This window comes from Lissotriton helveticus, chromosome 6, assembly GCF_964261635.1.
Source record: "Lissotriton helveticus chromosome 6, aLisHel1.1, whole genome shotgun sequence".
In the NCBI taxonomy this organism is placed as follows: Eukaryota; Metazoa; Chordata; class Amphibia; order Caudata; family Salamandridae; genus Lissotriton; species Lissotriton helveticus.
Genome location: NC_136067.1, coordinates 2,050,227,514 through 2,050,241,525, shown reverse-complemented (window position 1 = coordinate 2,050,241,525; position 14,012 = coordinate 2,050,227,514). Strand labels below are relative to the sequence as shown.

Here is a 14,012-nt window from a genome sequence, read left to right as displayed (position 1 = left end):
GCAAACACAAATCACCATTTTTAAATCTGGAAAATCCCCGCAGGGCGTTATGAGGCGTTGCCAGCCGGGAAGCGCGAATAAATGAGGAATAGCACCTGCTGCATTTCTTTACAGCTGCGTGGCTACATGCCACGCTGCTGCTTTTTTGTTTTGTTGTGGTTTCCTGGTTCCACACGGGCACCCCAACTTGAAGGGACACATCCAGAGGAGCCCTCCCTCGACTGCTCCAGCCGGCGTACTCCTTTGCCACCACGGGTGGTGGATGCCCCGCTCCCACAGACATGGGAACCGAAAGCCGGGGCGATCCAGACCCAGCATTTGGGAAAGGGAGCGAGCGGGATGGGGGAGAGGGGGATGGGTATGGGGATTGAGCACACAACAGTATTCTCACATTTGAAGCCTACACACGTGTATGCACACTTGTTCACTTGTACCCAACCCAGTGCTGTTTACCCTTAATGTGTCTCAGCGTCCTTATCTTAAACAGCAGACACTGGAGGTAATCACTGGCAGTCCGTTTATCATGTGATTACTACTTTTATACATTAATAAATAAATAAATACATTGGTGAGACACAAGTAGTGAGATGCATCTGCTGTAAAAAATTATGTGATTAAAAAAGCAAAAAAATATGGGCATACTAAATTGGGCTGAACCCATTTTGCAAGAGCAACCCAGAAGGGTTACTGGCTTAGCGGGTGGAAGCAGCAAAGGGCCCTTGTTATTGGTTAACCTATAATTGATATAATTTAATTATTTTTAGACCATGGTGCATTAGAGGCCAGTGCCCGTATCAAAATCCTCATCAAAATTCATTAGCTAAAATGCAGTTGTACCTAGAAGTTCATTGACTCTTGCTAATACTACATGTAAATAGCGTAGGCTGTTACTCTGCCTCAGCATAAATCCGTTTTGGTCCCCTAAGATGAGTATCATCTTAACCACTGTGTGTGTGTGTGTTTATTGAGGATCGGTAAGTGGGTGAATGCGAAAATGAGTCAGTGCGTTAATTAATGGATACATGAGTGCAGAAATAAGTGTCTGACTGCACTTTATGGTGACATCTCAAGTCCTTAATCTCACAAGTGACTGAAGAGACACCTCAGTTGGTAAGCCAGACCTACTATCTTTGCTAGTGTTTTTGATGCAGTACCCACATGTACCAGACTTCTGCTTCTCATTGGAATGCTTGAAACCAATCCTGAAAAACACTCTTCTGGACTTTATTGATGTGGTGTTGCCTTAATAAAAGTTTATTTGCACACTACAAATAGTACACCAGAAATAAATATTTTTGCTGACTAATATTTTTTCCTAATTGTTAGACCTGTCTGCCTTAGGGTGGCATTCCACTAAACTTTTTACTTCACTCCTCTGGTTTTTGCTGAATTCATTTTTTGTTGCCTTAGGACTGCACACTTTACCGCTGCTAACCAGTGCTAACATGCTTGGGATGTATACTTTAAACATGGTAAAATTGGCTTATGTCCAATTGGCACATTTCATTTACTTGTAAGTCCTTATTAAAGTGGTACTACCTGCACCCAGGACCTGTAAACTAAATGTCACTCGTGAGCCTGCAGCACTCACTTTGCCACCCACTTAAGTAGCCCTTTAAACGTGCCACAAGCCTGCTATTGCAGCCTGTGTTTGCAATTTCAAACTGTCAGTTCAACCTGGCAAAATAAACCTTTTTCCAGGCGTAAACCACCCTTTGTAATACATATGTCCCCCCTAGGGTATGCCCTAAGAAACTCAGAGGGCAGTGTATTTAAAAGTCTGGACATGCACTTTTAAGATCTGCATGTCATAGCAGTGGAACACTCCTAAATTAGTTCATCACTACCGTAAGGCCTGCCTCTCCCATAGGATATCATTGGGTTACTTTATAACATTTAATAATGGATCACTTTCTATTGGGAGGAGGTAGGAATGTTGAGTTTGGTCTTTAAAGAGTTGTAATTTAAAACACTCTTTGATTTTAAGTCACAGTTCTGAAGATGCCACTTTTAGAAAGTTCTGAACAATAGAGGGTTCAGGCCCATAATCAGCAAGGCTAGGCCAACTCAATACTATAACAACAACATAAATCCCAATACTGATGCTTACTCTGTGCTTACTTTTGCCAATCACATGTGACACTCGTGACTGAAATAAAGTTAATTTTTATTTTTTTCCCTTTTTTATAAAGATACAATTTCATCAAAACAAATTTAACTGTTCATGTTATTTCAATGAACAAATCCAACGATTTTGCTTGAACTACATTAAATTACACACACATAACATTAATCTTGAGTCGCATGTATGACGAGACATTGACTATCACATTTAGACAAAAAACTCTTAGTGTAAGGACAAGCTTAGATTCCGAATATTTTTTTGAAAAAATACATAAACAATAACACAAATGAATAGACAGACAGAAAAAGAAAAAAAGACCCAAGGAGAGGTTAAAAGATTGTTTAGAAAAGACAGTCTTCAAATTGTTAGTGAACAACACAACCCCATTAGAGACACTTGCCAAACAGTGTAGTATTCAGGTCACCAAAAATTAAATATGCACTTCTGTACTTTGTAATTTAATCAGGGAATTCAGAGAACACAAGGTGAACCTGGTATTCAAATTTAAAGTACACTTATTTAGTCGAACAGAAGAAGGTTGATGCATTTCGAACCCTTGATACACCTTTGAGTGGGGTTCTCCTCAGGACCTGGAACAAGAAGGGGCTTGTATAAGCTTTGTTTAAACTGCACTGTCTAAGCATCTTGAAAAGATTGCTGTAAATCAAATTCGTTCTAATTTAAGATGTGGGGCAATGGCTAGCGTTAAGGCACCTTCAATCTCTTTAGTTTAGGCTGTTGGAGACTCTCCCCCAGTGGGCCTGTACCTGACATTATCCCAGCCCTGTCATTTCACATATGAATATTCTCTGTGCGTCATCAGAAATTCATGACATGAATATTTGTAAATCCATAAGGGACAGGTCTATCTGTAAAACTGGTGCCACTATGAACCATGACCAGTTTTTACTAAGGATACCATAATGTGTAATTGATTGGTTATTGAATTTGCCTTTTGGATTCCCCTCCTTTATATCCTTCCTACCTCACTAGCACTTTCCTTTTTCACACTCCCCTTGGAGCAACCTCTTTCCCTATTTGAAGCATTGAATATGGTGATCTGTTTTAAAAGTAACCAAATAATAAACAGTCACTATTGGAGCAATATTTTGTGACTTTGTATCTTTTCAGGATATACTTGTTTGCATTGTAAAGAAAATGGTGGTACATTAATGATACAATGCTAATTCTATATGTACCGGATGCTTTTTGACTAATGAATGTTTTTCATAACTGAATTGTAGCTTTAAACAAGTCTACGACCATTTTTTTCTATACCAATCGTTACCCAGGTCCATGGACAATTGTGGGTTACCTCATTATATCATAATGGTACAAGTTGAGCCTGGCTTCTGTCCTGAGCTACCAGAGGGTGAAACACAGGTTAATTTGGGGTTGTGTTTCACCCTTACAAAAATGTTGGTTGCTGCTTCAGTACGGTTTCACCCCCCTCAACCAGTAACCCGATTTCTCACATTAATTTGCCACTCCTGTATTGGAGATGTAGACGATTCTTTACTGTTGAGATGGTCTGTAAATTGTATTCACACCACTCAATTCTTTTTCTTGGGCCATTTTTTTTATTTACCTTTGTGATTCTATCCTGCGTCAAAGATGTGTATAGCTCATTGAAGTGCTTCTTGTATGAAATATTGCCAATCCATTAGTTGTTCTTGACTCAGCTGTAAACATACCTACAATGGACTTTTTTGTCTTAACATTGCCTTCCTCTTTTAACCTACTTCTATATAAAAGCACAATGCGAAATTCGTTCAAATGAAGCAAATTATTCCTAACGGGTCTTTTTGTATTCTCTAAAAGTTGTCATACCTCAACATAAATGAGATCACTCTATGGGAGGTGGTGGTTGTCCTGCGTTGGTGAGGCACATCTCCACTGGTCTTGCATCCAGCTCAGAGATATGCACTTAAGTCCCTGCCCGTTTTGAAATGTATGTCTTGTACGTGGCAGAGAAAGAGGGCTACTTATAAAAGAGTACTTACGCAGTTTTTACCTTTATGAAAATGCAAAGAAATCTATTGTGCAAATTTAAAAGAGAAGAAAATATTGAGACTTAATGAACATATTTCCTTTTATACTTTGATAATGTACTAGAGCTACTGGTAGTAACCACAGTTGAAAGCACTGGTTATGTTATTAACCTATTTCAAGTATGTCAATTACAAAGATGCAAATAATAATTTGACTCCTGATGGTTTTGTGGGGCTGGAGGGTTTTAGCATCCTTACATCCTTCTGTCTCTCTTGTCTGAATTTCTCCTGATATACTTGCCCGTCAGCTCATCACTTGCTTTTTGTAGTGATATCCATGGTGCATCTTTCCTCATCGTGTTTGTTCCTGTGCAGGTACAGTGCGTTGCCACGCTGAATGTGGGATCCATCCAGGCATCCAGCGCCGGCGAATGTGGTCAATGCTTCACTGTTGCCTGGCTGCCTTCCAAACCCCATCACCACTTGGCAGCCGGCTTCTATGATGGTGAGTGTTTATCCTAAGCGCTTGACTGACTTTGAGTGTGGGTTGAGACCCATATGTTGTCTCTCCCGCTGAATCTGTTAGTCATGACACTCCTTCAGACAACTAGCTTGTGCTTCACAAAATCATCAAATGCCATTTTAACCCCTACATCCTTGCTGCTGTCTTAATTTCCCTTCCATCCATGTCACCACAATACCTAGTCTGATGCCCGGTGTTACACTTTTTGCAATGGACAATGACATTCCATCTTTAATTATCTGCCCAGTTGGATAATGTGATGGTTAGATTTGAGGTTTTATCAGAACTAGACGTTTTTTATAATTGACTGCATTATAGATCATTTGAAAACTTGCTGATTACAAGTAAATCCATTCTAACATTGAGCCTTGACTGTAGGCCTCAGGTGAGTGCATTGATTCTGGATTGGCATTCCATGGTTTGGTTTGTAATGGTTTTTTTTATTTATTTTTTTATTATAAACTTTTATTGTCATACAAACGCAATTACACAGCAGTGTGCCTACAACCATACATGGCCGGCAGCGATACACATATATTAACACAGTGGAGCTTTTGTCAAGTAGTACCATATAGAGGAAGGATCATTCATGGGTATACACCAGAGTCACGACCAAATGTAAGACCTAGCAAGACAGATCTAAGCACTGGGGTATTTGCGATTTAAAGCTTTGCAATTGCTATATGGGGTTGAGGGCGACAGAACCAATTATCAAGTCAACACTTCAGTAGGCGAGGGGGAGAAAGTACTCATCCAGCTCTCGATGCACTTGAGATACTGTGAAACAGGGTATACAGCCAGCAGATCAAGGGACCGGGCAAAGGGTCGTCACAGTAAACTATATTTATCAGGCATAGACCCACATATCCGACACTATTGCATGCATAAACAATTCCCGTATGACAGAAATCCGAAAACAGCATAGACATATCAAAGTTCTCCCCATCCATCCCTGGTCAAGACAGTCCATGCAAGTTCAAACTGGTTCAGCCATTAGCGTAATATCCTCAGTGGCAATGTCCTCCTCCCCTTGTGTGGTAGTTGCGAGAAGGTTTGTAATGGTTTAAAGCACGTTGATGATGCTCACAAGATTACTCAAAGTCAGGAGTCAGTTGGAATAGCCATCATTTTGGTTATGTCTCAAAAGTGGGATTGCTTTATATGTTCGTTTGGTCACTGGTGAGTTGAAGGGTGTTCATTGTCTTAGTGTTTGTTGATGGAGTTTGATTATTGTGTGTGAGATGAAAGGATAAAGCAGTTTATCAATGCTTTGACAGTCTTTCTTAATGAGTATGTTTAATTGCTTTGTTGATTGTGGGTTTGTTTGTGAACTGTGCTTATGTCAAAGCACTTATGTAATTGTGTGTTTTTGCCTTGTTACAAAGTTTGCCGAGTCTGTGATTGTATTGTAATTTGAATACTGTGCTTGGTTTTACACGGGGCTGATTTTGAATAGTTTGCTAAAGAGTGGGGCTTGCAGATCTTACGACTTGACTTTCCCTAGAAATATGTTGTCTCACATGTCAGGAAGTGAAAGTAGTTCTTGTTGCACGTTATATCGTGGGAACTTCATGAATGACGTAGTTGTGCTTGTTGTTGGTCTGAGTTATTCTTTTTGATGCTTTATGTGGGAGGCTTTGAAGTGCATATCTTGGTGAGCATGTCAGTTATGCGATGCAGGGTCATGGACAGAGTATATATTGCTTAATTTAGCGCGTTGCAGTTTGATTTAACGGAGTTGTTTGATCACGTGTGGCTGGAAAAGAAGCTATACAGAAAGCCTGCCTTCATAGTCTTGGTTTCAGTAGTTCAAGGAAGATTTCTTTTACAATATGCAAAAGAGTATTCTGAAGGTTAGTTAGAAGATCATAGAGTGTGTGGTGAGAGGTACGAAGCCAGGTTTAACAGTGTCGTTTTGTGAACGTCAGGGGTCAATTGGAAAGGGCTTGTCGTCTGTGTGGATCCATTTCTGATGTCCAGATGAAGTAGTTCATCAGTGATGGCGAGAGGCTGCCAGCCCCAAAGTGTTGTACAAGGCAAAGGTTTTTGTGGGTGATGAGGTGTGCTATATCTGTGTGCATCAGAGTGCAGAATGAGGAGTGCTGTAATGTGAATACCGCAGGGACACTATTACGTAAGAGGTCGAATAGGAAAGTAATAAAAAACAAAAAAGTCATACGTTTTCATGTTACAAAGTACTAGTAGCAAAGAACAAGAACCGGGTGGTTCATAGATTCTTTTGATAAAAGGAAAATGGTCAATTCTTATAATGCTTCATAAAGATCTGTGCTGTCGTGTTCTCCCTCTAGGAGTCGTTAATAATTTAATGTTAATGGTCATTAAAAAGCCTGCATGTAAAAACACCCTTTTAACTCCATGAACTTTGCTTAAAGTTTTTACTCACCAGGACTGGGCTACAATGTGTTTTTTAAATAGGACTGCCCATGTTTGCGCTTTTATTCCTGTCTTTTAATCAAGCCTCTTTTTTGTTTCATATATATATATATATATATATATCTATATATATGTGTAACTGTTACTGATATACAGCTCAGGCCGGGCTCACTGGAGTTGAAACGATGCAACTACAAAGACCACAAGGCTTTTGAATAGACCACGCCCACTTGAGCAGTCATTTGAATTATTTAAGTGGCATCTTCCGGTTCTGCGCTGTGTATTTCCTGTTGTCATCGAAGAAGAATCGAAGGATTCGAAACTCATCTGACAAAGGAAGCGTGATTATGAGGACATTCCATGCCCGCCTTGTATGCAGCCAGCGTGAATAAATGAAAAGGTTCCAAATCGACCTTTTTTTAGGTTTTTTTTTTTTTTTTTGGCATGGTCATTCCATTTGACACTAGTTATTATACTTGAGCTCCAGCTGAGAACAACATTCTTTTACCTGTCCCCCTGCCTTGCCCTCACACCTGATTCTGTCCACCATTTTCCGCTTATCATGCTGGGGCTTCGTACTTAGTTGCTATTCTCAACGATTTCTGTCTCCAGGCACCCACCCGCTCTCGCGATCCAGCTCATGCCCTCCCTTCAGCTGCCGCAGCTGACCGCTGCACTATCTTCTAGGTTATACTTCAACCTATGCATTTAAATTAGTGATAAGACACGCTCTGTTGTTTCTCAATGCATTTAAAATTCCACCCATTCTTTAGGTGAGTAACTTAGAAACTGTTCCTGCCTTAAATAAAACCTGATAAGGCAGGTCCATTCCATCATGAGGACAGAGGGAGGGAGAGGGGAAGCAGGAGGGAAATGCACACTCCACTTCCAGAGAAATCATCAGAATTAATGCACTTGACCATTGTCCTTCAAAGGGATGGAGTGTCAGTGATACAGCAACTAAAGCACAGTCTGTCCCTGCCCCTTCCTCCTCTCCCCTGATACAGTGTAAGCCACATACCACAACTAAGGTAAGGTCACAGTTATTGACTTGTACCTTATTTTCAAGGGTATGCTTTTACTGCAAGTCAGTGCAGTCAGGCTGTGTTGCTCTTTTAGTAAACTGAGGTTGCATACTTTGAAATCAAGAGAGGCAGATGTTTTTATTCGAGCCAGCTTCAGGTATATACTTTTTTTGTGTTTTTTTTTTTAGAACTCTTTTTTGCGGTTGATGAATATAGCACAGCAAGGGCCGTTGCATTCAGTTATATAATAGTAAGATAGAACATATCAGTAGTCACGTTGTTTACAGTTCTTATACATTCCCATTTACCAGACCCCTTCGGCAATTTTCACAGTGGCAGGATTTGTCAAGCAGCCGCATTAATTCCAGTTCCATTGAATCAATTCATCTAACAGGTGCACACAACATTCCCCTGCTTTCATTCCCTCTCCCCCCAAATCTTTGTCCATTTTTGTGGGCACCCCCTGCCCCTCGTATACCACACTTTCTACCTTCATACGCCAGTCTCTCAACGTTGGGGGCGGATTCAGCTCTCCATTTCTTGGAGCTATTGCGTTTGGACACCATAAGCAGCAAACTAGTAAAAGCAGGAAAATCCAGAACTCTGAGAAGCACCAACTTACTTCTTCTCATCCCTCCGAAACTGAAGAACCTGGAAATCCTTCTCCCCAACCAATACTTTACCGACCAAGTCAAGCAACCTAGGCATCAATTACCTAATGGACTGCCCCCTCACTCTGACCTTCAAGGATGGTGATTATCTGACTGTGTCAACCACCTGCGTCTTTCTCCCCTCACTGGATACATAAGTATTATGTATTTGCTGATATCTTTATACATCCCCATGTCCTGCGATGTTTTGCAATTTTTAAGGCTAAGTGTAACCCAGAGTCAATCCCCTGCGGTCAAGTCTGTTACCTCCCTGACATTCAGTATGCACCACTGAGGTGAGGCAGCTATAGACTTTACACAATGCCATCATACAGGATATCGCTGCCGTTCACTACACCTGGATTACCGTGCATTCCCACAACATGTTTAAAAAGTTGCCCTCTCAATCACAGCCCGTGAGGCCCTGTGTTGACTCAAGCCTGCCCATCTTAACCAGTGTTGTACATGCATAGTAGGTCGTGTGTAGAATCTTAAGTTCTACCGATATAAAACGGTAATGGATAGCTACCTCCCAGGGGGACGCCATTGCCTCTCGCCACTCTCCAGATGTCCCAGGTCTTCCATCCATTTTTTGCGAACCCTTGCGTGGGGGTCAGGGGAGTAATACAGAAATGTGCGATAGGTTGAAGAGATTGCTTTTGTTTGCATGAAGCTATCTAGCAGCAGATCTTCTAACAGAGAGGACTCTGGGAGTTCCTTTCCTCTTGGTATTGCCCCCTCAGTGCTTGTCTTATCTGAAGGTAGCGAAATGTTTCACAGGATGCAATTGATATTCCCTTTGTAGGTCACCAAAGGACTTTACCTCCCCGTCTGCCCAGAGGTCCCCCTCACGTGATAGGCTTATTTAGTCCAGTTTATCAAATCCCTGGTGTGCGACTAGGAGGCCCAACTGTGCTGTGTCCCATAACAGTGTAGCTTGGGTGGTCTTGCTTCACCATTCCAGTGCCACCGTTGTAGTATGCCAGATTTTGACTGTCGGTGAGGTTGGAGGCAAGTTACAGCATGATGAGCCCCCCACTCCCATAGGAGCTGTATATTGCTAAAAACTGGCAGTTGAGTGGCCAGACAGAATATGTAATCTATGCGCACCCAGAAGGTATTTTGACGGACGATAGGTTTGAGGACCCGCCACACATCTACCAGGCCCAGATCCAACAGTCAGTCATGGCTCTACCAGGGGATTCTCGTTTACCTGAAGACCAACGGTCCATCTCCTCGCAAAGAGCTACATTACAGTTGCCTCCAGTCATCAAATCTCCTGCTGGGAGAGCCGAGGCATGAAGTCTCGGGGGAACATAAAGTTAAACAATATTGAACAAGCGGACCGCCCAGTCAGAGTGCCACAAAGCACCCGTGAGAGTCATCTGTGATATGCTGTATACTGAACGGAAATGAGTTGCGGAGGAGGACGGCCACTCCCCTGGAGCCTTGCGAGTAGCCCGCATGGGCCACCCATTTGTAGCCCTACCATTCAATGCACAATAAGTTGTCCCCTGTAAGTGTGTTTCCTGGAGGAGGACCACATTGGGCGAATGTCGTTTCAAATATTGTACTACTACTGAGGTTTGGGAAATATGTGACGGTGGTATTCTCTAGTTTAAGCAGCAGGGCTATCTGTGCCATTTGCAATATGACATCTCTGTCTTTAAAATTGAAAATTCTTGCCACAGTGGGATGTGGGGGCACCCCAGGCCGTGGCGGGCCACCCGGGACTTGGGAAGCACAATCCATTAAGAAGTAGTTGGAGAGGCCACGAGGCTGCAGGTGTTTTAGGATCAGTTTCTCTACAATGAGATCTGCTATCAGGCCTTCCACCACTAGAATACAGACTTTGTTTCAACGCGATCGCCTCACAAAATCTTCATTACTGTCCTCTAGGGTGGCAACAGTAGTTTGTAGTTCTCAAAGCGCTTTTGTGGTGACTTGCATTCTGGATATTGAATCTTCTGTAACCTTGGAGCGAGAGCCTTGGTTCCGGAGGTCTGCATACATTAAGGTAACTTCGAAAGTAATTGTGTCTATTTTACTCTCTAGGGCTGCACAAACACCCTTAATTGCCGCCATGATATCTTGTAGTGTTAGGTCCCCATCTGCCGTAGTTGGCAGCTGTTTTTTCCCCTCTTCCACCGTGGCTGGCACAGCTGGCTTAGGCTGTTCAATTTTATCCAACTTACCTTGGTGAGGCACACAGGACCTCCTTGCCCCCAGACATTGCTCGCCACCAGTCTCTCCCAGAGTGTAGCAGTGGTTGTGGCACTAGTGAAGGCAGCCAGGGGTAGCATAGACAAGGTTGGAGGAGAGGTTGTGTCCCAAGCGGGACCCTGTAGCAAACTGTATGATGAGGAGCTCGGGCCCCTCTTGCCTCCTTTTTGCTGACCCAGCCATGGACAATGTCAGATGTATTTGTTTATTTGAGGGCTAAAAGGCCTAAGGCAGGGCCCGCCTCTGACGGATCATCACCAAATATCTGCCGGTCCTTCAACCGCATGGGTGCCGCTTAAGCACAGCAGGGGCACCCCTCGCGGACATGCCGCTCCTCGCATTGACGTCAGGTCACGGAATCAGGGAGGGCACGCCTCCGTGATCCACTCACCTCTGCTGCCTTGGCTCTCTGTTGGCCAGCTAATCTCTGCAGCCCCAGACTCTGAAAGCAATCCTGTTTCCTCATTCGGATCAGCCATGCATCACTGTGGCGCATATTACAGCAGATCTGCAAAATAGTACTTCTGAAAGTCTTGAAGCCTCGGACCCCCCAGTTCCATGTCCTATTTCAGTATGTCTTGCTTTACCCAGCTCCTCGTACCCGCCCACACCAGGGACACCAGCAGGACGGTTCATTAGTAAATGTCGACTTAGGGATAGTGCACATGGCATTCTGCAGCATGTAGAGGCTGCGTAGCAGTAACCTCATCTTGCCTACACACACAGACAGAGCCCCAACACACACACACACAGACAGAGCCCCAACACACACACACACACACAGACAGAGCCCCAACACACACACACACACAGACGGAGCCCCAGCACACACACACAGACGGAGCCCCAACACACACACACACACACACACAGCCCCAACACACACACAGCCCCAACACACACACAGCCCCAACACACACAGAGCCCCAACACACACAGAGCCCACACACACACACAGACAGAGCCCCAACACACACACACACACACGCACACACACACACGCACACACACACACCCCCAACACACACACACACACACACACAGACAGAGCTCCAACACACACACACACACAGAGCCCCAACACACACACACAGACAGAGCCCCAACACACACACACAGACAGAGCCCCAACACACACACACAGACAGTGCCCCAACACACACACACACACACACAGACAGAGCCCCCCCACACACAGACAGAGCCCCACACACAGAGCCCCACACACAGAGCCCCACACACAGAGCCCCACACACAGAGCCCCACACACAGAGCCCCACACACAGAGCCCCACACACAGAGCCCCACACACAGAGCCCCACACACAGAGCCCCACACAGAGCCCCACACACAGAGCCCCACACAGAGCCCCACACAGAGCCCCACACAGAGCCCCCCCACACAGAGCCCCCCCACACAGAGCCCCCCCACACAGAGCCCCCCACACAGAGCCCCCCACACAGAGCCCCCCCACACACAGCCCCCCCACACACAGCCCCCCCACACACAGCCCACACACACAGCCCCACACACAGAGCCACACACACAAGGCAAGAAAAGGGGCACAATCAGGGCAGAAGGCAACAAAAACGGCACAATCAGGGGGCGGAAGGCAAGAAAAGCGGCACAATCAGGGGGCAGAAGGCAAGAAAAGACTGGTGTCTGATTAAAATGTATACATACAAAATGAATGTCAAACTGTGAAGACGTTATGTACTTTTAAGATAGAAACAAATGCAATACAGTTAAGCACTCACCGAAAGGCGGAATGATGCACAAAACAACCAACTCCTCGAGGTATAAAAATAGCACTTCACTGGGTGAAGCCAAAGCCAATCTATCTAAATAGTACGTAATTGTTTACAATCTGTTGCTGACAGTTGCGCTGTGCACCCACCCATTCGACAACGAAAGACAAATGAAAAATATAGAGACGTGGACTGGCATAAATGTGGGAAGCTGGCAAGTGCTGTGCACTTAAGATCACATGATCTGTAAGAGGTGCCCCAAGCGTATTCACAGTCAAGCAAACGCTTCTCCTAAAAAACAAAACCACACTGGCAGCTCCACTTAAACAAAATCAGGCAGGGTTGTTAGAGAGAAGCAGTTGTATGCAAGACATGCTGATTATCCAACAGAGGCAGGCATGCATAATCCGCATTCAGGCAACAACTGGCATGGCAGGATCTGCCTGGAGATAAACACCGAACCACCTCTTCGGCAACCCCCACCACATCCGTGTGTATGTGTGAAGGCTCTGCAACAACTCTACATACGCCATGATCCCTCGGGGGGTAAGGCAGGGACTTTAACTAATTATCTGCTTCCCTGGCGGAAAACAATGAGCTGCGCATACGGGAGGGGTGCCCCCCTGCTCACAGCTGAATGTTAAAGTTCCATTGCGTTTAACAAAATGGGCACCTTTGTGACTGACAACAAACCTCAGGGGCGGTACGGGCAGACCAGAGTCAGGTGGGAGACCCAGAAAAAATGCCAAGGGCTGTCTTTTTTTCACCTCCACTCACCCCTTCCCCACTTGCCAGCCACTCGCCATCGAGAGGCGACCATTGCAGCGTTCCCACACCAGGCCCCTCATTCACAAGCGGCCGCGGCCGCTCGCTCCTCTGAGGAAAGGACGGCTGCTTCTGTCGGCAGCCCCGGCAGGCGGTGACGGCCTCTGCTTCGGTCTCCCGGTGTCTCCGGAGCCGGTGTTGATTGACACTCCTCCCGCACCTCACCGCGTCGCGCTCTTCGACGGTTCTCAGCCTTCGATTACCTCATCAGAGCCCTGCATCCTTGATCTGAGCATGCCCAGTGCAGGCGACGCGCAGCAGGACTTTCTCGATACAGTGTTTTACTTAACTCACCTGTTTTGGTTGTTGTACGGGACGGGGTCTAGCAGTAAATATCGGTTACAAAAAATAAATAAACAAACAGCCAGTCAAGTACGGCGCAGGGGGTGGGGGTGCGGGGGACCTGGTAGTGAAAGGGTGGGAGGAAAGAAAAACGGATGGATTCAAGGACGGAACAAACAAAGAAGGAAGGAAGTAAGGAAGGAAGGAGAGCGTGAGAGGAGGAGGA

General features: G+C 44.8%; 1 protein-coding gene across 2 annotated transcripts in view; it reads left to right on the top strand.

Annotated features, from left to right (window-relative positions):
• GTF3C2 (general transcription factor IIIC subunit 2) overlaps nt 1–14,012 on the top strand; it is a 718,613-nt gene that overhangs the window by 447,156 nt on the left and 257,445 nt on the right. For both annotated transcript variants that reach the window (XM_078650100.1, XM_078650097.1), the window contains exon 11: nt 4,492–4,621. In XM_078650100.1, coding sequence (XP_078506226.1) covers nt 4,492–4,621 — 130 coding nt within the window. The remainder of the gene's footprint in view (nt 1–4,491; nt 4,622–14,012) is intronic.